At 34.3% G+C, this 23,192-nt stretch overlaps 1 protein-coding gene across 17 annotated transcripts in view; it reads left to right on the top strand.

Moving 5' to 3' along the window:
* Positions 1-23,192, top strand: part of CSNK1G3 (casein kinase 1 gamma 3) — a 103,672-nt gene that overhangs the window by 39,186 nt on the left and 41,294 nt on the right. For all 17 annotated transcript variants that reach the window (XM_078364993.1, XM_078364991.1, XM_078364990.1 and 14 more), the window contains 3 exons: positions 3,858-3,927; positions 20,287-20,435; positions 22,668-22,902. In XM_078364993.1, coding sequence (XP_078221119.1) covers positions 3,864-3,927; positions 20,287-20,435; positions 22,668-22,902 — 448 coding nt within the window. In that variant the 5' untranslated portion in view covers positions 3,858-3,863. The remainder of the gene's footprint in view (positions 1-3,857; positions 3,928-20,286; positions 20,436-22,667; positions 22,903-23,192) is intronic.

Genomic DNA, 23,192 nt, shown 5'->3' with positions numbered 1-23,192 from the left:
GCCTTCTGATTCAAACAGTTTGATAAAACAGAAGTGTTCTTAGTATTCAGGATTATATTCTTTGAAAACATACTGCCAGTTAGCTTCTGAAATTTCTTTTTAAATTGATACTTCGTATGTATGGTAAAGCTGGCTATTGCTTGACTTTCAGGGATTCAGAAATGCTTGATGCGGTAGGCGATAGATAACAAAGAAAGCAAACTCCCGTGGGATTATTCTGAAGTCTTCAGTATGCCCAGTATGACAGCTGCAAAGCAGAGAGAAATCGCTTTTGGAAGAATTGGGATCTAGGAATTATTTTTATAAGACATACTTTTTCTGGTACAACTTTTCTGTCTGGTTTGCCAGCCAGGTTTTCCTGAGATTTAGTATGGCTTGGTTTTCTCTGCCTTTGTCAACCTTGTCTCTGCCAATATAACCTCTGTTATTAGGGTAATGTGAAATGAATATATAAAAGAGACTATTGGGAGAAGAGGCAAATGGGAGGAAATAGAAAAACTCTACTATTTAATTTTAAGTATCTTTATGAGTATAGACCAAGTTTTAGTGTAACAATTGTTTCTTCACTGGGAAATAAAGATGTACAGTAGGGTTGCAGTGCCATCAAGAGAGACTGGCTGGCTGACATGTTGCTTTAGACTGGCTTTTACTTAGGTGAGTCCATCTTAGTATTAAGATCTGGTTCTTGGCTTATGAAACAAAACCTGGTTAGGCTATCTCAACAATTGTCACTGTTTTTTAGAGGTGGATTCACAGTAATCAGTTCACACTATCAAGCTCTCAGAGATTCAGGAAAGAGTGAATTTCTAACTAATAATGAAGTATTTTACTATTACAGGTCCAGAAAGCCCAAATTTCTTTCTATAGGCTGATGTACATAGAAAGTCCAAGTTAAAATTACAGGGTCCTCTCATGAGCATAATCAGGACAAGAGGTTGGTAAATATTAATCACAGTAGGGAGGCCAACTGTGGGATCCGCCCACCTTGGCCTCCCAAAGTGCTGGGATTACAGGTGTGAGCCACTATGCCCAGCCTGGACATTGTTTGAATGGGCATCACTGACTTTCATTTCTTTGAAATTCTTCCTTTACTCACGTTGTAGGCCAGGGGTCTTGCACACCTACAACAATCCTTGTGTGCAAGGATAAAAGTGTGGCAGTACTTACAGTCTGTGCTATTCATACAACAGCCTATAGTGAGAAACTACTTATGGGAGCATGTTTTGTATGTGAATGATATTTATCTGAAATGTTAAGTCAGATAAACCATCCTGTCAAAGTAGGAACCCCTGCTCTGGGCTGACCTTTCCTTATCTGTTTCATTCATTAAGTGATGATCCTTAGGTCCTGTTACTTTCAGATTTGGAACTTGTTCATACTATTGATGTCTTACTAAACATTTATGATGTCATCTTTTAGCCTTCTTATATAGATGCACATATATCACTTTTTAAGTTTATTTTTGTGCTGTATCTCTGTCCTCTTAATTACTTTCCCCCTTTTTTTGGGGGGGAAACATTCTTCTTCCTCTCTGCTTTGTCCTTTAAAGCATAACGATTAGCATTACATGTAATTATTATGGTTATTCAATTTTTTGGGGGGAACTAGGAATATTTTTGGATCTATGTCTCTAGTATTTTGAGGTTGTAGAGTGGTATCTAGTCACGTTCACCTCAAGTTCATCGAAATATTGGAAGGACAGAAAACTTTTCATATATATTGTTGAACGATAGTTTGTTCATAATTTCCTTAAATGTTTTTTCATTTGTATCTGTTAGCACCAAATAACATTTTTCTAGACCTACCTTAACAGTAACCACTTGAAAATCTTATGTCTGTATACCTCAGTGCTATCTAGCTTTTATACTTTGCTTGGCACAAATAAAGGCATTATTTGATAACCTGAGTTCAGAGAGCAGACTTTTGTGACTGCTTTCAGCTCCGTTATCCCTTAAAAAGATTTTTACATTTATCTAATATTACCCTAGTTCAGATTGATAGTTTGTTTCAGGATTTGTTAATTTTACCTCAGCTACCATCCTTATATCTTGTTGTATGTCATTCTGGAGAAGGTGACTTTTATTATATAGTGTTAAAATTTTACTGCTTAAATACTGGAATCTAGTTGAAATGATTCAACTAAGTCAAATTTGGCGCTCTGTTTGTATCTGAGGGGTATTAGTGATTGAATATGTTATATATTTAATTTCATTTGTGGTTGTTTACGTGGACATCTTTTTATTACATCTTAAGGTTATGTACTTAGAAATAGTTAACTGAAGAATTATAGGTAATATAGTGCTAGATGTAAGAAAGGCACTGTTTTAAGTACTTTATATATGAGAAAGATTAAGTTTTAACCCAATTTTACAGATGAGGGAACTGGAAACTACAGAAAGGTTAAGTAACTTGCTGAAAATCACACAGCTAGAAAGTAGAGGGTTTAGGATTCAAAACTAGTACAATTTAGTTTCAGTGTCTGTGCTCTTAACTACTGTACTATCCTGCCTCTCAAGAACTAAGCTGATTGTTTTCTCCTGTAATAAAATTTCTAAGTTTTGCAGTGGGATCTTAATATTTGCTTATGTGAATTCTTTGTTGTTGGTCATAATTTCATTATGATGCGTTGGTATAAAATTATTTTTAGTTGTCCTGTTTGGGATTGACATTCTTCTTGAATTGGTGGTTTGTTATCCTCATCATTTTTTGAATATTCATAGCAATAATTTATCCAATTATTGCCTCTGCTTGCTTTTCTGACTCCTTTCCTCCTGAGACTATTATCAGATCCATACTAAACCTTCTCACTGGATTGTCCAGGTCTCTAATCTACTGTTTTCTAGTTTTTCTTCCTCCATGATGCATTCTATATAATTTTTCTGTCTGCCTTACAGTTTCCAAATTCTCTTTCATGTTGTGTTAATCTGCTGGCAAAGTGAGTTTTAAATTTAGTTATTTTATTCTTTTAATTTTCAAAGTTCTATTGATTACTTTTGAAATTTTCTGGTACCCTATTACAGTTTTTTACTTCTGTGTTTTCATATTTAACATTATTTCTAATATTTAAAACCCATGTTTCCTCTGTACATGTTGTGTGTGTGTGTGTGTGTGCATGTGTATGTGTGTGTTGTGTGTGTGGTGTGTATGTGTATATATGAATCTCAAAAACATGTTGAATGATAAAAGCTGGACATGATAGAAAGCGTATACTGTATAATGTCATTTAGATGAAATCCAGCAACCTTGCAAAACTAATCCAAAGGTGAATAGAAGTCAAAAAGGGATTTCCGGATGATGGAAATGTTCTGTAGATTGGTGTGGTGGTATGGGGTATATGGAGATAACATGGATTTAATGCTTAGAAACTGTGTGTTTTATTGCATATGAGTTATACATTAATGAAAAAAATTTAATACATTGTTGCTACTATCAAAATTTCCATATTACCATCCTTGTTCTTTCTTGCTATCCTATGACTTAATTTTAATCCAGAACCTTTATGTAAGAAATACACAGCTCAGAGGTGAATTTGGGGAACAGGATAAATAGTGTAAGGGCCATCATTTCTCTAGTGATGATTGTTCAAAACATATTTTTCCTCAGCATCAAAGAGTCAAACATAAGAGATTTTTCTATTGCCTGATCTAATGGCTGTTTACTTTATGTAGATTTGTAGCATCATTTTATTTTACATTGAACAAAAGTTGACTTTTACATGGATCTAATCTTAGAGAGACAAAGATGCCTAGTAGACTATTACGTAATATAGTCGTTGACACCAAAATTTGTAACATTTGTGTTGGGGCCTAGTGATCTTTTAGTAACTTAAAGTCTTTTTTTGTTTGTTTTTCAATTAGGAGCCCATGAAATCCAGAGCACCACAGCTACATTTGGAATACAGATTCTATAAGCAGTTAGGATCTGGAGGTAAAATCTTATATTAATTTTTAAATTTGAAATAAAGTAAATTGTCATGACTTTGTAGTTTCAAGGAATGATATTTTAAGTTTGGCTTAAATTAACACATTTAATTCACAAGGCTGTGTTTACTAGACATTTCCTTACCATGGTCTTAGGATCTCTTCTTTATTTTAAATATGACAGGTTTGGAGCTTTTTATGTTTATGCTAATATGGGTAGAGAACATTATGGAAAAATTTAATTTGAGAATATAAAATGCATACCTCTTCCATATTCTTAGTCTTTTTGGCACTATTATAGCTGTGGAGTGACTTATAATATAGCGGTAGGCTGAAAAATGGCTATAAAGAAGATATCTATATCATAATCCCTGGAACTTTACATGTTACTGTATGACAAAGACTTTACAGGTATGATAAATTAAGGATTTTGAGATGGAGAGATTATTCTGGATTATCTGGGTGGGCCTTAAATGCAATCATAAGTATCTTTGTAAGAGAGAGGCAGAGGTACATTTTACATACACAGAAAAGGATTAGGCAGTGTTCTTATGGAGCAGAACATCCATAAGAACCTTGAAGAGGCTTCTAGAACTTTGGCCTAGTGTCTCTAGAGGGAGCGTGGCCTTCTAATACCTTGATTTGGCTCAGTGAAACTGATTGCAGACTCTCACCTCCGTAACTGTGAGAAAATAAATTTCTGTTGTTTAAGCCACCAATTTGTAGTAATTTATTACAGCAGCCCTAGGCAACGAATATAAATATGTTTTTACATAAACTCTAAATTTAAGTGAGATTATTTCATGCCACTAGAGAAAATTCATGGAAAAAATTTCTAATGTGTGTTACATTTCCTTTATGTTAAAAGCTTCTCACTGCTCCAACTTTTCTGTCTACTTCCAATCAATTAATTATAAAGATTTTGCTTGTATAGCTTCTTGAATAATACAGATAGGAGGTTTTCGTTTCTCCAGATTTAATAAAAAGGAATTTCTTCATGTGTCTTTTTTGTAAGCATGTTTACATTCTAGTGGGTAGAGCTGTCCATTTAATACTCATAACAATTTTACATTCTGTTTTTCAAAGAGCATATTTTGCATATAGTAGTCATTGCAAGGACAGTAAGTTTTAAATTTTGTAGTAATATGGTCATCACTACAGACTTCTTAAAATGCATATTTAAGTCTGATACAGACAGGCCTCAGGGGGATATCCAAATTATCACTGACAACTGGGATTTAAAGGCTATTATGATAAAACTAATGGTATGTGAAACTATGCATATTGGTTAAGACTAGCAAATAAGAAGTTAAGTGTGAAAAAAACAAATTTATTGATTCATGTAGTTGGAAATTCAAGGAAATGACTTGATATATAAGACTTTGCTCTATCCAGTGCTTCAAATAATGTTATCAACATCTCAAGTCTCTATAATATATGCCTTTGAGTATATGTAAGCTTTACTCTCTGGTTGGCCGTTAAGAGATGCTGGTGGTGACCACCCGTAACCTAGGCTTATCAGTCATGAAAGCGTTTCTTCCCTAAATATTTCAACAAAAGTTGTAGGACTCAATCTTACTGCCTTATGTCATGCTTATCCCTGATTTAATTACTGAGAATTTTATTGCTCCAGGTTAAATCAAATGCTTATCTGAACTTTAGTGATTGAGAATGGGGGAGGTGATTGTGAGTTGGGAAATTGATGTGTTATATAAAGGCGATTGGATGCCAGGGTGATAAAAACAACAGATCTGTTTCAGTAGTACAACTGTCATTTGGAAGAATAGGATTAAGTGGTTTAATTGGATAAAAATGAGTAAGTCACGTTAGAGTTTAGCAAGTCATTGAATTGAATAACAAATGTCCACTTTGATTATTTTAACTTTTTCCTGTTTTATATTTTAAAAACTGTGTCAGAGATAGTAAGAATAAAAATGAAACATTGTTTAGGACTTGAATGCCATAGGGCTACAGTGTTGCAAAACTGCAGGTACCACCATTTACAGTGCAGTCTCTATTTGTAAGGGTGCTCTTCTGTGCTCTATGGGTGTCATTTACATAGATTGAAATAGAAATGGGCTTATATGAAGGTGTGCATCATGGTGCCTCTGAAGCTCTGACATGTGAGGGTATTTTTGAGTATTTTGTACGAGTCATATGAATTTGGGGATACTTTCTTTGTTTTTTATCATTTGTGAATTTTATAAAAACATTTTTGAGTACCTTTGTGAGGTTAGTAGAAAAGCAAGAATGCTTAATTATTTTGGAAGAACCAATGGCTTTTAGACAGTTTGATTTTTGGAATTCATATCTGAAAATACTGTATTTTCAGACTGCTCTTAATAAATGGGCTATTTAGAGTAACTTAACTATAATTTTCCTATGGCATGCTGAATTTTATTTATATAGAAATTTGCTTGTTAATATTATCTTTAAAAATAGATATATTTAAGTAATATCCAGCATATATAAAGAACTTATAAAACTCAACAACAAAAAAGAGACAACCCAATTCAAAAATGGGCAAAGGACTTCAATAGACACATCTCCAAAGATATACAAATGGCTGATGAAAAACATTAAAAAAAAAAATAACTAAACACCACTAATCATTAGGGAAATGCAGCTGGAAACCATGAGATACTACTTCATAGCCCTGAATATGACTGTAACAAACAAAACAATACATAGAAAACAAATGTTAGTATGGATATGGAGAAATTGGAACCCTGGTACATTGCCATAAGAATGTAAAAAAGCCACTGTAGAAAATTGTATGTTGAGTCTTCAGAAAAATTTAAACTTAGAACTATGATTTGATCTAGCAGTTCCATTTCTGGATATATATATATATATATATATATATATATATATAATAACTGAGGATGGACTTCAACAGTTAATTGTACACTTATATTCATAGAAGTATTTTTCACAATAGCCAAAAGGTAGATCAACCCAAGTGCACATTGACAAAAAAATGGATAAAATGTGGTATATACATAAGGTGGAATATTATCCAGCTTTAAAAAAGGAAAGCTAGGTTTGTTGGCTTACGCCGATAGTCCCAGCACCTTGGGAGGCTGAAGCAGGAGGTTTGCTTGAGTCCAAGAATTCAAGACCAGCCTGGGCAAAACTGAGACCCCCATCTCTACAAAAAAACAAAACAAAACAAAACAAAAAACTGGGTGTAATCGTGTACACCTGTGGTTTCAGCTACTTGGGAGGCTAAAGTGGGAACATTGCTTGATTTGGGAAGGTCAAGGCTGCAGTGAGCTTTGATCACGCCACTGCACTCCAGCCTTGGCAACAGAATGAGACCCTGTCTCAAAAAAAAGAAAGGAAGAAAATTCTGCTAAGTGAAATAAGGCAGTCACAAAAGGACAAATAAATTCAACTTACATGAGGCACCTCGAATAGTCAAATTCATAGAGGCAGAAAGTAGAATGGTGTTTTCTTTCGGTGTTTTTTTTTTTTTTTTTTGAGACAAAGTTTTGCTCCTGTCCAGGCAGGAGTGCAATGGCATGATCTCAGCTCACTGCAACCTCAACCTGTGTCTAAGGGACTGGGGAGAGGGCAGAAATGGGGAATTAGTGTTAAGCGGCTGAGAGTTTCAGTATGGGATGATGAACAAATTTTGGAGATGGATAGTGGTGATGGTTGTACAATAGTGCAAATGTACTTAATGCTGCTGAATTGTACGACTTAAAGATGGTTTAAATGATAAATTTGATGTGTCTTTTACCACAAAAAAATTGGAAAATATATTTATTTAGAATTATTTAGTGAGGTATCTGTGAAAAAGTACACAATTTGTTTTTGCCCATTTGTTTTGATCCTCCTGTAAATCCATCTTTTTTCTTTCCCTTTATGTAGCTTCTCTGAGAATATCCCTTTTTATATTACATTATTTAGCTTTGCATAGAATTAGAATATCATTTTATATCATTATCAGTCTCTGTGATAGCAAAAATTTGATGTATTGAATAGTCTTGTCACATCTACTCAGTATTCATTGAGTCAAATGAAAACCTAGATTTGGGAGTCATCAGCACATAGATGGTTTTTAAAACTAAAGGAATGGATGAGATCTCCCTGAGGGGAGTGTACAGGTTGACAAAAAAGAATAGCAAGAACAAAGCTATGAGGACCATTGCATTGGGTAGAAATAAGTTTGACCCTTAGTAACAAAAATTGTGACAGCAGTAGCTTAAACAAGTAAAGGGATGTAATGTGAGACAAAAGAGTTCAGAGGTGGGCAATTGTAGGGCTGGTACAGCTGCTTTAAAATAAGGAACCAGGCTCCTACCTAAGGGTGTGGCTTCATCCTGCAGTCCTGGATCTTTTGTAACAGGAGGAAAGGAGGAAGAACTGAAATTACTATTTGTGTAAAGATAACTTCCAGTTCTTTTTCTCCTGCTTCCATATTTAAAATCTAGCTGCATATGAATGTTCCTACTAAAATCAGAAATTCATATAGCTGGAATTGAATTCCCTAGTTTCTTTCCCCCTTATTTGCTCAACAATTTCTCTGTCTTTCAAAAGACCTTCCTGATTGGTCTTTTAGGTTACTGAGTTCCATTAGTTGCACATCTATTCAAGCTGAAATGTTAGCCTCCTTTGACATATTGGTATAGTAAAAAAGTTCTGTCAATTTTGTCTCTTAAACTCTCTCTTGACTTCATTCTCCTATTCCAGTCCCCATTGTCTGAACTCATCTCACCTCCCTTTTTACCTTTACCTAGGGGCTTATCGTTTAGTATAAAGTCCAAGTTTTTTTCTCTTTCTACTGACCTACTTTTTAGTTGCACTACACTTACTGTTCCTTGAGTAGATCTTATTATTTTCACATTTGTATTATTTCTGGAATATCTTTCTTTTCTAATGAATTCCTTTTTTCTTTAAGCCCCAGCTAAATGTCACCTGCCTAGCAATGTATTTTCTGACATCTTTTCCTCTCCAGAAAAGGTTCTTCTTATTTGATCTGATATTATTTTGAATATGAAAACCTTTGAAACCTTTATTTTTCTTTTATCCTATGGTAATTATTATTTGTCTATGTCTGTCTTCTCCACTGAATTTTGAACACTTTGAGGCCGGTGATAATGATACGTTCATCTTTTTCTTCTTGGTAGCAGAGTAATTGGCAGTTGTAGGTTCTTGGTAAGTGCTTGAAACAATAAATTCTTAAATGACAATAACAGACTTTTTTTTTTATTAGACGTGAAGTTGGGATATATAATCTTCAAATTTCCTATAGTTTTGTAACTTTTGTGATCCTATGGTTAAAGTTTGATATTTTAATATTACCCAAAATTTTATTGTTAATTTTGAGTTTATTCTGTATCTGGACAAATAATATAATTTTAGATTTTTAATTTTTAAAAATTAATTTTATTTGGAATATCCTATGATTAGGTAAATTTATTTTCTCATTTTAGACAACTAGAGATCAGAGGAAAAAATTATTGATGAAATTTTTAAATTAATGGAAGTGGTAACCAAAGAGATATGCAGGATGTTGTGTATTAAAACTTACAAAGGCCTGCCGCAGTGGCTTAAACCTGTAATCCCAGCACTGTGGGAGGCTGAGGCGGGTGGCTCATGAGGTCAGGAGTTCAAGACCAGCCTGGCCAACATGGCGAAACCCCATCTCTACTAAAAAAATGCAAAAATTATGTGGGTATGGTGATGGGTACCTGTGATCTCAGCTACTTGGGAAGCTGAGGCAGGAGAATTGCTTGAACCTGGGAGGCAGAGGTTGCAGTGAACCGAGACAGCACCATTGCACTTCAGCCTGGGTGACAGAGCGCGACTCCATTAAAAAAACAAAACAAAACAAAACTTACTGAACTATACAATTCAGCCATCTAAAATTAATCACTGCTCGAGAAGGGTGGGCTTTAATTATTAAAATTAACTCAATTTCTTCATTTACTTGAAAATAAATATATTGGAATTGTTAGTATTTCATGAAAATGTATAGGATATTTTGAAATTTATGGGAAAATTGTTTTTGAAGATCTGTGATTCTGAATAATACTTCCTAATTTTTGACATAAATAGGCTACATTAGGAGAAACTGCAATTAATGCATTCCTCGAAACATCTTAATTAGCTGATATTTTTATCACAGGAAGTAAACCTTTTATTCTGTCATATGTTACTACTTATCAGAGAAGTAAATGATCTTTTTCTCTGTCATAAATTACTATCCTTGGCAAATCTCTAACTATAGAAATGACATTAAAAATACTATTTGATACCATGCATATGTTAGATAATCATTTCTCAAGCAGCTTGATTTTTGAGATTCCTTGGACTATGTAGTTCTAAGCCGTAATTTGATGGTAGCCACAGGTGCTGTTACTAAAATTATAACTCTTTATAATGTTGCCTTTTAAAAGGTATTTAAGAAGCTCCCTCTTTCTTCTTTATGCTGATCCTTTTGCCTTCTTGATTTGTGTTAAAAAGTTTAGATTTATGTGTTCCGTACATTTTTATTCTGGTTTATAGATGCCTACATTTTCACTTTCTTTTTAAGACTATTTAGTTCTATTTGCTGGTTAAATGAATGTTGGTGATTTCCTACTGTATGGAAATTTTATAGTACTGTTCACTTTTGAGAAGCCTTATGGGTAATAGCACAAACTTTGTTAAAGTTGTAGGTATAAACCATTCAGTAGTATCTAAAACTCATTTAATTCAGTTACCAGATCAAGTTTATCAGACCATGTTTTAGATAAGACATTCAAAAAATTCTGCTCCATATATCTCATAAGCTTTTGTTTGATAAAATTGAAAGGAAATACTGTAAAAAGCATGAAAGTTAAGTGAATAAACTACTTAGAATATTACTATATTTTGATACTAACAAAAGTAATGAAAATATGATGAGTGGGTTAATCAGTACTGTAAACTTAATCTCAGCCCAGATAGTTTATGTAGCATATTCTTAGAATTCCTTTTTCTGTTTTAGCTGAATTGCTTTTAGAAGTCTTAAAAATATGTAATACTTCTAATTCTTTAAAGATCTCTCTGTATGGAAATTTCTACAAATTTTGCATTGCTAAACATTTACTAATTTTATGTGAATATATACTTAAATTGGTACTACTATCATAGCAGATGGAAGTATACAGTTTTTTTCTGTTAAAGTTGTAGTTTATGGAGAATGTGTACATTTAAAGAATGCTATGCATTATCACTAAGAAAGAGGGGGTTAACTGATAGTGGTTTTAGTTTGGTTTATATGGTACAGGCATTAGTGTGGTTGTATGTGGTGTGGTTATTACAGTATTTTCAGTGATTAACCACATAGGAATCTTAAAAAGCAAACCATACTTTTGAGTAGAGTATTACTAAATGGTGATGAGGGATTTAATATTCTTAAATATATATATATATTTGTAATTCCTCACACAATAGTAAAAAGAAAGTATAAAACCATGAAAAATTATGATAACTTAATATTTAGTTTTGCTTTAAATATTATATAAGGCATGGTAAGAAGAAAAGATTTGTAAGCTTGTAGCTTAGAGACTAGGGGAAGAATCATAGAGTCCATTTTTTCCTTAAATTTTTTAGGTCCAAATTGGATAACAACTTAAATTCTTTTCAGTTTTTGTAACATTTAAATTTTTATTTGTTTGTAGGTGATGTTATTTTTTTTAAACGTTGTTTGAATGTTAGAAGAATTTCTAAATGTATAAATTCAATAATCACAGAAAGGATTGTTGCTCCTTTTTGCAGTGAGATAACTTGATTTCTTTTATTTGGGGTTAATTGATGGAATTTTACTACTAAATACAGATATTGTTGTCTTTTAATGGAAGAACTGTTACCAAGTTCATAATTCAGTGAACCTGTTGGTTCATATCAGTGCTTACTATTCAGCTAGGACAGCACATTTTAAACTTTTGGGTCTTAGGATTCTTTTATGCTCTTACACTTTTTGAGTATCTCAGAGTACTTTTGTTGTTGTGAGTTACAGCTGTTGATATATCCCGTATTAAAAATTAACACAGAAATATAAAAATGTTGCTATATTTGTTTAAAATAAAAATAAAAATTCAGACGTTTTCAAATCAAAGCAGTTTTCTTGACATACTTGCAAAAATAAGTGAGAAAAATAACTTTTTTTTACATATTTTGCAAGTCTCTTTAATGTCTGGCTTAATAGAAAGTAGCTAGATTCCCCTATCTTTTGCATTTATTCTATTGTGGTAACACAAGTCCCATAGTCTCTGGAATGAGAGTGAAAAAAATCCATATTTATGTTGTTACAAAATAATTTTGATATTACTTCCTGCATGGGTCTCATGGACCAACCCTGTCCTCCAGAGCTATAGGCCACATGTTGAGAACCATTGATCTAGGAATATGAGCATTTGTGCTAAAGATTAAGAATGCCTTAATGCAAAATTACCCTTAAAAAAATCACTGTGTGATAATTCTCTATTAGCATTTCTAGCCACGATTTAGGTTTTCTTTTTTTTTTTTTTTTTCGAGATGAAATCTCACCCTGGTGCCCATGCTGGAGTGTAATGGTGTAATCTTGGCTCACTGCAATCTCCGTCTCCCAGGTTCAAGTGATTCTCCAGCCTCAGCCACCCGAGTAGCTGGGATTACAGGCACACGCCACCATGCATGGCTAATTTTTTGTATCATTAGTAGAGATGGGGTTTCACCATGTTGGCCATGCTGGTCTCAAACTCCTGACCTTGTGATCTGCCCACCTCAGCCTCCCAAAGTGCTGGGATTACAGGCGTGAGCCACTGAGCCCCGCCAATTTAGGTTTTCTTAATCAGAGCTATGAAGTTTAAGTTTCCTAATAAGTTTGTTAATATTTTTGTTCTAATTCTTACTATTTGTGTTAGGCTGTTCGGTTGCTATAAAGAAGTGCCCAAGTCTGGGTAATTTATAAGAAAAGAGGTTTAATTGGCTCACAGTTCGGTAGGCTGTATAGGAAGCATGGTGCCAGGCATCTGTTTGGCTTCTGATAAGTCCTCAGGAAGCTTAGAATCCTGGCAGAAGGTAAAGGGTAAGCCAACCTATCACGTGGTGGGAGTGAGAGCAAGAGAGAGAGAGGAAGTGCGGGGGTGGTACCACACACTTTTAAACCAAATCTCATAAGAATTCGCAATCATGAGAATAGCACCAAGACATGAGGCACCTGCCCCGCTGAACCAATCAACTCCCATCAGGCCCCACCTTCAACATTGAGGATTATAATTTAACCTAAGATTTAGAGGGGACAACATCCAAACTATATCACTATTTAACATTTTACATGAAGAACTCTAGACCTGAAAATGGATCATAATATTACTGTGAAATTGATCATATTATTTCTTTAATGATCTACTTAACTAATACTTATCTGTAAGGAACTGAAGAATTTTAAAACTTGTCACAAAGTCCCAAGCAGTCTTTAACAGTGTTAGACTTCCTATGTATTATTTTTGTGTGATTTAATTTTGTTTTGTCACTTAAAAGGAATACTAACATATAAAATGAAATATTTAATGAAGTGAATTTTGAGGGAGTGAGAATGAGATTGTATTTTTAAATATGTGAATTTTGTAATCATACTCCTTGAGCTTTTCTTGTGAAAAAATAGACTTCTCTTGAAAATTTAAATATATTGGAAATTATTGGAACTAACTTTGATGAATTCACAATGGATGGCTTTTTATATTAGTCTCAAAAATAATTCTAAAACCACTGGAAGTCGGTAAAGTTTATAATTGAAAATTCACCAGGTATAAGAATAAACCTTTCTGAGCCTCTCGTGACCTCTTTTTCCTTACCTCTGCCATTTCTAAAAAATCTCTACCTTCTAATCTTACGTACCATTTATGTTGCTGTGGTGGTTTTGTTTTGTTTTTGCTTAGGGTATACCTGCTTCAACTTCTGTTTGTTAGTTGCTGTTTTTCTTACCTCTTAAAAATTTAAGCTGTTTGCTCAGTGATAAAAAAGCTATCCAGACTTGTTGTGGGAAATAAAATTACAGTTTGGTCTAAATATCATTTTAAGTTTTTCTTTGTGGTCCCAGAATTTTTAAAGTAAGCATTTTTTTTTCCTGATTGCAAAAGTAGCATATGTTTGTAATAAAAATTAGGAAAAATTAAAAAAAAAGTGAAAGTAGAAATCACCAGTGCATCCAGTAATGTTAGTTTTCTGCTTTTTTCTTCTATTATATTTTCTATTCATATGTATGTTAAATGACTGTATTAGTTCGTTTTCATGCTGCTGATAAAGACATACCCGAGATGAGGCAATTTACAAAAGAAAGAGGCTTATTGGATTTATGGTTTCATGTGACTGGAGAGGTCTCACAATCATGGCGGAAGGTGAAAGGCACGTCTCACAGGGCAGCAGACGAGACAAGAGCTTTTGCAGGCAATCTCCCTTTTTTAAAGCCATCAGATCTTGTGAGACTCATTCACTGTTAACGAGAACAGCGCAGGAAAGACCTGATCCCATAATTCAGTCACCTCTCACTGAGTTCCTACCATGACGTGGAATTGTGGGAGATAACATTCAAGATGAGATTTGGGTGGGGTCACAGCCAAACCATATCAATGACTCTTTAGAAATATTTTATTTTAAGACTAGGCGTACTGGCTCATGGCTATAATCCCAGCACTTTGGCTGAGATGGGTGGATCACTTGAGGTCTAGAGTTTGAGACCAGCCTGGCTAACATAGGGAAATCCTATCTCTACTAAAAATATAATAAAATGATTAGCTGGGCATGGTGGCAGGCGTCTGTAATCCCAGCTATTTGGGAGGCCGAGGCAGGAGAATCGCTTGAATCCAGGAGGTGGAGGTTGTGGTGAGCTGAGATTGCACACTGAATTCCAGCCTGGGCAATAAAATGAGACTCCATTTAAAAAAAATGTATTTTAAAAGTAATACATGGTTTAAAACAACAACAATTTTAATCAGCAGTATTATAAAAAGTAAATAATAAAAATTTGTCTTTCACAGTTATCTCCAAAAATAGTTGAAGGCTGTGTTATAGTCCATAGAATTGGTCTGACATAATTAGGTTGGTGCAAACATAATTGCAGTTTTGTGCTGTGAATTTTAAATCATTATGACTAGGCTCAAACACATCTTTATTAATCAAAATAGGACCCACTACAGTCAACACATTTTTGCTACCAAGAAATAAGTTTATTTGTGTAGGATAAAAATCTGTGCTTTGGGATTTGATGAACTCTTGGACGGCATTTTTACTGCATCCTGCTGGTTGTGGAAACGTTTCCCTGCAGAAAGTTGTTGAGATGCTTGAAGAAGTAGTAGTTGGTTGCCAAGTGGTCAGGTGAATATGACGGAGGAGTCAAAACTTCACAGCCCAATTTGTTCAACTTTTGAAGTGTTGGTTGTGCCGTGTGCAGTTGGTGTTGTGGTGGAGAAGAATTGGGCCCTTTCTGTTGACCAGTACCAGCTGCAGGCATTGCAGTTTTTGGTGTATCTCATCAGTTTGCTGAGCATACTTCTCAGATGTAATGGTTTCACTGGGATTCAGAAAGCTATAATGGAGCAGACCACAACCGACCACCAAAGAGTTGACTGTGACCTTCTTTTGGTACAAGTTTGGCTCTGGGAAATGGTTTGGAGCTGCTTCTCCATCCAACCACTGGGCTGGTTATCACCAGTTGTCATATAAAATCCACACTTTGTCTCACATCACAATCCAGTCAAGAAATGGTTCATTGTTACTGCATAAAGTAAGAGAAGATGGCATTTCAAAATGATGGGTTTTTAAAAAATTTTTGCTCAGCTCATGAGGGACCCACTGATCGAGATTTTTCACCTTTCCAATTTGCTTCAAATGCTGAACACCATAGAATGGTCGACGTATTCTTTGGCAACTTCTTGTGTAATTGTAAGCGGATCAGCTTCGATGACTGCTCTCAGTTGGTTGGTGTCAACTTCCAATGGCCAGCCACTATGCTCCTCATCTTCAAGTTCTTGTCTCCTTTGCAAAACTTCTTGAACCACCACTTCACTGTATGTTAGTTTAGTTCCTGGGCCAAATGCATCATTGATGTTGCGTGTTGTTTCCACTGCTTTATGAACCATTTTTGAACTCGAATCAAGGAAATCACTCAAATTTGCTTTTTGTCTAACATCATTTCCATAGTCTAAAATAAATATAAAATAAACAGCAAGTAGTAAGTCATTACCAAATATACATAAAATGAGAAACATGCATTAAAATGGTGTGTAACATGACCACATTTAAGAATGTATTCCAATATCAAGCAGAAAATTCCAACAATGCAAAAACTGCAATTACAGTTGCACCAAGCTAATAATTTGTTTAATTAGCCTAGAGTTGATGGATTTTTAGGTAGCTGCCAGTTCTTTTTGCAACTGTAACAAACAATGAAGCTTGAACATCACTGTATTTGCATGTATGCTTACTTTGAAAAGGATAGGGTAATTTTCCTCTAAAAGCAAAAAGATAGGGTAATTTTCCTCCAAAAATAAAAGGTTAGGGTAATTTTCCTCCAAAAACCTACTACTTTCTATTCTCATCAATGTTTTAACCCACAACTTTGTTAATCTTGACTAATTAATTTTTAAATTATGAATATGCCTTTGTCAAAGAACAAAGTTAATCTACACCAAAATTTGACAAGTAGTTGTTTCTTAAAGGTCAATTACAATGTAGAGTATAGAAATCATATCAAAAACCATTTTCTACTCTCATACATTAAAATCCATTGTACTTTGAACCATTTACCCATGTGTGATTTTGTAACTACATGCATTGTCCTTGGGAGAACACTGGTTCATTGAGTTACGCATGCATTTCAAGTACTGACACATTTCACTACCCCAGATTAAATCATAATAGCTAATATCACCACAATTTCATCAGAACAAGTTTTTAAGTATTGGAAAACTGTCAAGGTCATCATAGTATATAAAAATTCTAGTTGCTTGAAACCTTTATTATTGATGTCAGTTTTTCTTGAAGTAGTAGAGTCCATTCATTCATTATTGAAAATGCTTTTTATTTATTTATTTTGCTTCATTGCAGTCTTGAATAGAAAAGTTAAAATTGGATTTTCTTGTCTTGCTCTCAGTAGTTAATGGAAAGCATTCAATCTTTCACCATTAAATGTGATGTTAGCTGGTAGTTTTTCCTAGATTCCTTTTATCAGATTTAGGAACCCTCTATTCCACATTTTTGAGTGCTATATCAAATGCTTTCTTAGCATCCATTAAGGTGATCTTATGGTTTTTGCCATTTATTCTATTATTATGGTGAATTGCATAGGTGGATTTTTGAATATTAACCCAACCTTGTATTCCTGGATTAAAGCATCCCTAGCATAGTGTCTCGTTCACTTTTGTATTCATAATGCCTAACCCAGTCCCATAAAGATATAGTATATGTTCAGTAAGTATTTGTTCAATTAAGTAAGACAGTGAAATTCCTTAAATGGTTTTCCTGTTTTGGAAACTGTTAAAAACATTTGGAAAAAACTAGTCATTTTATTATCTAAAACATACTGCTATCTGTCTTATTCAGAAGTCATATCTCAACAGCATTAACTATCGGGAATATAGAAGGTGTTTCAGAAGGAAGTAGAGAAGCCTTTTGATGGTTCTTTCATTGAAGAAGTTCAAAACCTTTTTATTTTTACATTTTGTATATAGTTCTAACAAGATTTGATCTAACTTCCATGCACCCTACATATCAGAAGTAACAAACTGGGGTAGAATAAGTTATTAGAGATTGTTAAATTGAGAGGATGTAAATTAACTTTCAGTGGCATAGAGGGGGTAAAAACATTATGGAAAGAATTGTAAAAGCTTAGTAGCTGAGAGCTGTTAATGTTGTGGTAGCTGAGGGCTGTTTGTAAATCTTAATTGCATCTCCAGCTTCTTAATGTATATAGAATTGCAAAAGTAGGATTTTAGAATTGGAATAAACTTAACAAGCCTCTCATTCCCTGTTTCTAAACCTTTTTTCCACTTTACACATGTGAGGGGTAGATATGACAGATACCTATAAGAGCAGCTTGGTAGGTGTGGTTTTGATTCCCAGTAGCAAGAAGAGATGAGACAAGTGTGTGTGATGTGTGTTTGCAGGGGGTGCTGACATATACGCATTGGAGTGTATCAGAATCTCCGTTTCTGGGGAGGGCATCATGTATGTAGTTTCAGTTTTTACCCATTCCTGCTTTGATTACACTGTTTTTTTTTTTTTGACAGAGTCTTGATCTGTCACCCAGGCTAGAGTGCAGTGGTTCCATCTCTGTTCACTGTAACCTCTGCTTCCTGGGTTCAAGCAATTCTCCTGCCTCAGCCTCCCAAGTAGCTGGGACTACAGTGATTACACTATCTTCCGTTCCCACCTGCAGATGTTTTGCTGCCTCATTCATATTCATATCTGAGAAATACTTGTCTTATCCAAATCACTAATATTGTTATAGATAAGTAAACTGAGGCCGACTTGAGAGGTTGAATGACAAGCTAGCCATACAGCTGATGAATATTAGGTTAGACTAAGAATATAGTTGTCTTGGTTTTTAGTTCAGTGTTTTCTGTCCTATAATAATTTATATTCAAACTAATAGGGTAAATAATTATTATTTTTAAATATTATATTTAAAAAACTTTATTAAAAAGAATTTATATATTTTTAAAATATTATATTTAAAAAACTTTTTATTAAAAAGAATGAAAAGTTTTTATTAGAATTGTTTTCCCTCTCAACATACTGAAAAAAAATCACTTGGAAGTAAAACTGAGACATTTGTGGTGGAAGAAGTTCATTTTTTCATGCTAATAGGTAACATAAATGCAGTGTTAAGTGTCAAACTAAATAATAGGGAAACTCTAAAAATGATATTTAGGAGTGGGCATCGCAATAGGAATATATGTGAGTATATTCAGGGAGGTAAAGGAAGACAAGAGTTTTTAAAGGAAAAATGGGGAGGGTCACTTAAGTTGTTCTGAGACAATTCTCCTTGGCTACAAGGATCATTAACAAGAATGGCATCAGTCCAAGGTTGGACAGGCAGTTGCTGGACAGATATCCTCACAGAGTAATTTTTTGTAAGGTTGCAATGGCTTTTGTTCTAGGTTGTGGTTTTTTCACTTTTGTGATAATTCTTGTTATCAGGCATATATATGTGTGAGAACCCTCCTTTCAGTTCCCTCCCTAGATCTGTTTGTCAGGGCTTTAGCACAAGTGACTCCATTTTGATTTTGAGAACTTCCACATAAAAGAAATTGATCCCTTATATTTTAGTTTATTGGGAATCTGTTAGCTCTGAAAATAAAATACAGATGACTTCTAGGCATTCAGATTTCATATTTGGAGTCTGTATTATTTTGTATGACTGTGTAATTAATTATTACTAGATCTTACTGGCTTAAAATGAAAGACTATTATTTCACAATTTCTGTGGGTCAGCAATACAGGCATGGCTTAGCTGGGTCTTCTGTTTAGAGTCTTACCATGTGGAAATTAAGGTGTAAGCCTAGACTACAATCTACATGAGCCTCAGTGCTCTCTTCCAAATTTATTGATTCTTGCCAGAATTCAATTCCTCATGGCAATAGAACTGAAGCCCTTACTTCCTGGAGGATTCCTATTGGCATGTGTCTCCTTCCATGGCATGGTGGTTTGCTTCTTTAAGGCCAACAGGAGAGTTCTCTGCTGCTACCAATATCTCTGACTTCTAGACCTTCTTTTTAAAGGCTCACCTGAATAGATCAGGCCACCCAGGATACTCTCTCTTCCTATAAGGTGACTTTTGATCAACTTAAAGTCACCCAATAGGAGGCTTAATTACATCTGCAGTGTAAGTTAGCCTAGTCACAATAGTGAGATCCCAGGAATCCTGCCCACATTCAAGTGGAGGGGTTTATGTAAGGTTTATCCACCAGAGGATGAGAATCTTGGGGGTGAAGGGTGATCTTAGCAGTATGCCTACCACAAGATTATTAAAGCCAGTAGTGTCTCTTGTTCAATAGAACTGGAATCTTTCGTATGTGCTAAGTCTTTCTCCAGGCCATGGAAATATAAAGTGAAAAAGCCTAGCTTTTTTTCAATAGTAAGGTGGTAGAGAGAAACAGTGAAGTACTTTTTATAATGTAATTCAGTTTATGTAGCTGCAATAGAGGTATATCTAGGGTATAATGTGAACATCAGAGAGAACGTGTATTGGGAGGTGGGGAGATTTGGCCAAGAAAAGTATGTACCTGGGAAAAGTAATAGTACTGCATTAGTTCTTGAAAATATAAAATTTTAAATATCAATTTTTAGGAGGAAAACCTTAGTATTTAGGATGATGAAATTATTTAATGACTATTTCTTTTTCCCCCAGATGGTATACCTCAAGTTTACTATTTTGGCCCTTGTGGTAAATACAATGCTATGGTGCTGGAACTGCTGGGACCTAGTTTGGAAGACTTGTTTGACTTGTGTGACAGAACATTTTCTCTTAAAACAGTTCTCATGATAGCTATACAACTGGTAAGTAAAATAGGGTATTTGATGTTGTTTGAACAAGTGCATGGTTGTTGGTCACAATTTCATCTTAAAAGTTTAAAGTTCTGTGATACTGTCTTACAGAGCATTTGACCTAATACAGATGTTTCTACTTTTCATATTGTCTTTCTTTCTGGGATCCATGTAACTTAAAATAACTGAGTCAAGTGTATTTTATTTGTATAAAAACTGATATGTTAACTGCATTAAGATCAGAATGCTCAGTTTGAGAATTAAGTTGTTGTCGCTAGCAGTTTTTTTATATAAAAGATGAATACTTCAAAAGAGAATCCTCAGAAACATGGATTCTTTATGTATTTCTTTTTTTTTTTTTTTTTTTGAGACAGAGTCTCTCTCTGTCACCCAGGTTGGAGTGCAGTGGCATGATCTCGGCTCACTGCAGCCTCTGCCTCCTGGGTTCAAGTGATTCTCCTGCCTCAGCCTCCTGAGTAGCTGGGACCACAGGTGCGTGCCACTGTGCTTGGCTAATTTTTTGTATTTTTAGTAGAGTCAGGGTTTCACTGTGTCAGCCAGGATGATCTCGATCTCCTGACCTCGTGATCCACTTGCCTCAGCCTCTCAAAGTACTGGGATTACAGACAAGCGGGTGCCACTGCACCCAGACAGAAAAACATGAAATCTTAATTTTGGTAATAAACTTTATGACCTTGAAAAACAAGAAGCAAACTAATGAGAGCATCTTGATAAATTACTTAGACTTCAGGGAATCTATGGGATAATAATTCAAGAGTGATTTAAAGTTTTGAGATAAATGCCAATAGAAGGGTGCTGCAACAGTCTTAAAATTGTTTTTATTCTTGACTGATTAATTCTACTTCTACAGATTTATCCTGTGGATGTATTCATAGGTACTTAAAGGTTTATATGAAAGGATGTTTATAATTAAAAAATGGGAAGCAACCCAAATTTGCAGAAATAACAGGGTTAGTTGAATATTCTGTTTTGTTTGTCTCCAAACAAAACAGAATAAGTTAACAGCCAGAGGAAAATATGCAGCTATTAAAAAGTGCATATTAAAGGATGTTTCATAGGCTAGGTGTGGTGGCTTGTGCCTGTTGTCCCAGCACTTTGGGAGGCTGAAGTGAGAGGATCACTTGAGCCCAGGAATTGAAGATTAACCTGGGCAACATAGTGTGATTCTGTCTCTATAAAACATAAAAAATAAGCCATGTGTGGTGGTGTGCTTGTGTAGTCCCAGCTGCTGAGGAAGTTGAGGCAAGAGGAGTGCTTGAGCCTGGAGGTTGAAAATGGAAGCTGCAGTGAGCTATGTGGTCCAGCCTGTGTGGCAGAATGGGACCTTGTCTTAAAAAAACAAGAAAGCTACCAAAAACCAAACAACAGTTATCTCCAAACAAAACAGAATATTTTATGATCTTAACTGCTTACATCATTAAGAATATATATACATAGAATATTGTATATTATGTGATGCAAGGTTTGTTAAACAAACTAGAATGACCTGTGTAACCATATGTTTATATTGCATTGTTAACCATGATTATCACTAATGGAGCAATTTTATGTTCTTATTTGTAATATTCTATTTTATGATAGTTTGTACAATGAACATTGAAAATCTGTGAAATAATTGATAAAAATGAACTATGTTATTAATATTAGAGTTGGGTTCCAGACTTTCCTAGCTTTAAGATTAATCATTTTTAAATGTTTAATACCTAGGAGAAAGTAAAGGAAATGTGTTATGAAAAGAAAAAGATACTGATAGTGTTGTTGTTTTTATTTAATAGTTTAGACTCTTAAATTTCTTTAATATAATTATAAAAGTTGCTTGATTATTGAACTAATAAGGAAGACTATATTGCAACATTTTGCATATATCTGCTTATACTTTTGAGTTCAAGGTCTTGTATCAATATGGCTTTTTGATTTTATGAAGTAGCATCCTCTGAAAGTGTTGATTGAATCAGGTTTACTGATATGAAAGGAATTCATAAAATTCAAATACTCTTGTTTCTCAGTGACCATAATAGTAAAAACAAAGATTTTAAATTGTAATTTGATAGTGTATTTGAAGAACGACACGGTGACACATTATGTTACTTTTAAAGGGTTGAAACAATTTCTGATTTATGTCTTTTGTATGTTTTTATTGTGAAAGTTCTGTCTTGCTTTTATCATTCTTGTTTAGGATAGTCTAAGCCCAAAATAAAACTTCTCTCTTTTTTTTAAACCAAGATTTCTCGCATGGAATATGTCCATTCAAAGAACTTGATATACAGAGATGTAAAACCTGAGAACTTCTTAATAGGACGACCAGGAAACAAAACCCAGCAAGTTATTCATATTATAGATTTTGGTTTGGCAAAGGAATATATTGATCCAGAGACAAAGAAACACATACCTTACAGAGAACACAAGAGCCTTACAGGAACAGCTAGATATATGAGCATAAACACACATTTAGGAAAAGGTATGTGTACCTTTTGTAAGTATGGAAGCTTGAATTCAGCAGTTATGCTAACACTGTGTGTTTTTATTTGTTATGGTTCAGTTTTTGCAGATTGCAATAGCTTTTATTATAATTTTCATTTATCACATCTACCTAGAGTTTACTTTCATTTATTTTTTAATAAAACTCTTTGAAAATAAGTTATTATGGAGTAAATGAATAACAGCTATCCTTCCGTTTTCTGTTTTTTTTTTTTTTTTGTATTTATGTAACTTGAAATGTCCAACTTTGGTACAGTTTTGAAGATGCAT

This window comes from Callithrix jacchus, chromosome 2 (assembly GCF_049354715.1).
Source record: "Callithrix jacchus isolate 240 chromosome 2, calJac240_pri, whole genome shotgun sequence".
Taxonomy (NCBI): domain Eukaryota; kingdom Metazoa; phylum Chordata; class Mammalia; order Primates; family Cebidae; genus Callithrix; species Callithrix jacchus.
Note: the sequence above shows the minus strand (reverse complement) of the source record. Positions and strands in the feature narration are given on the sequence as shown.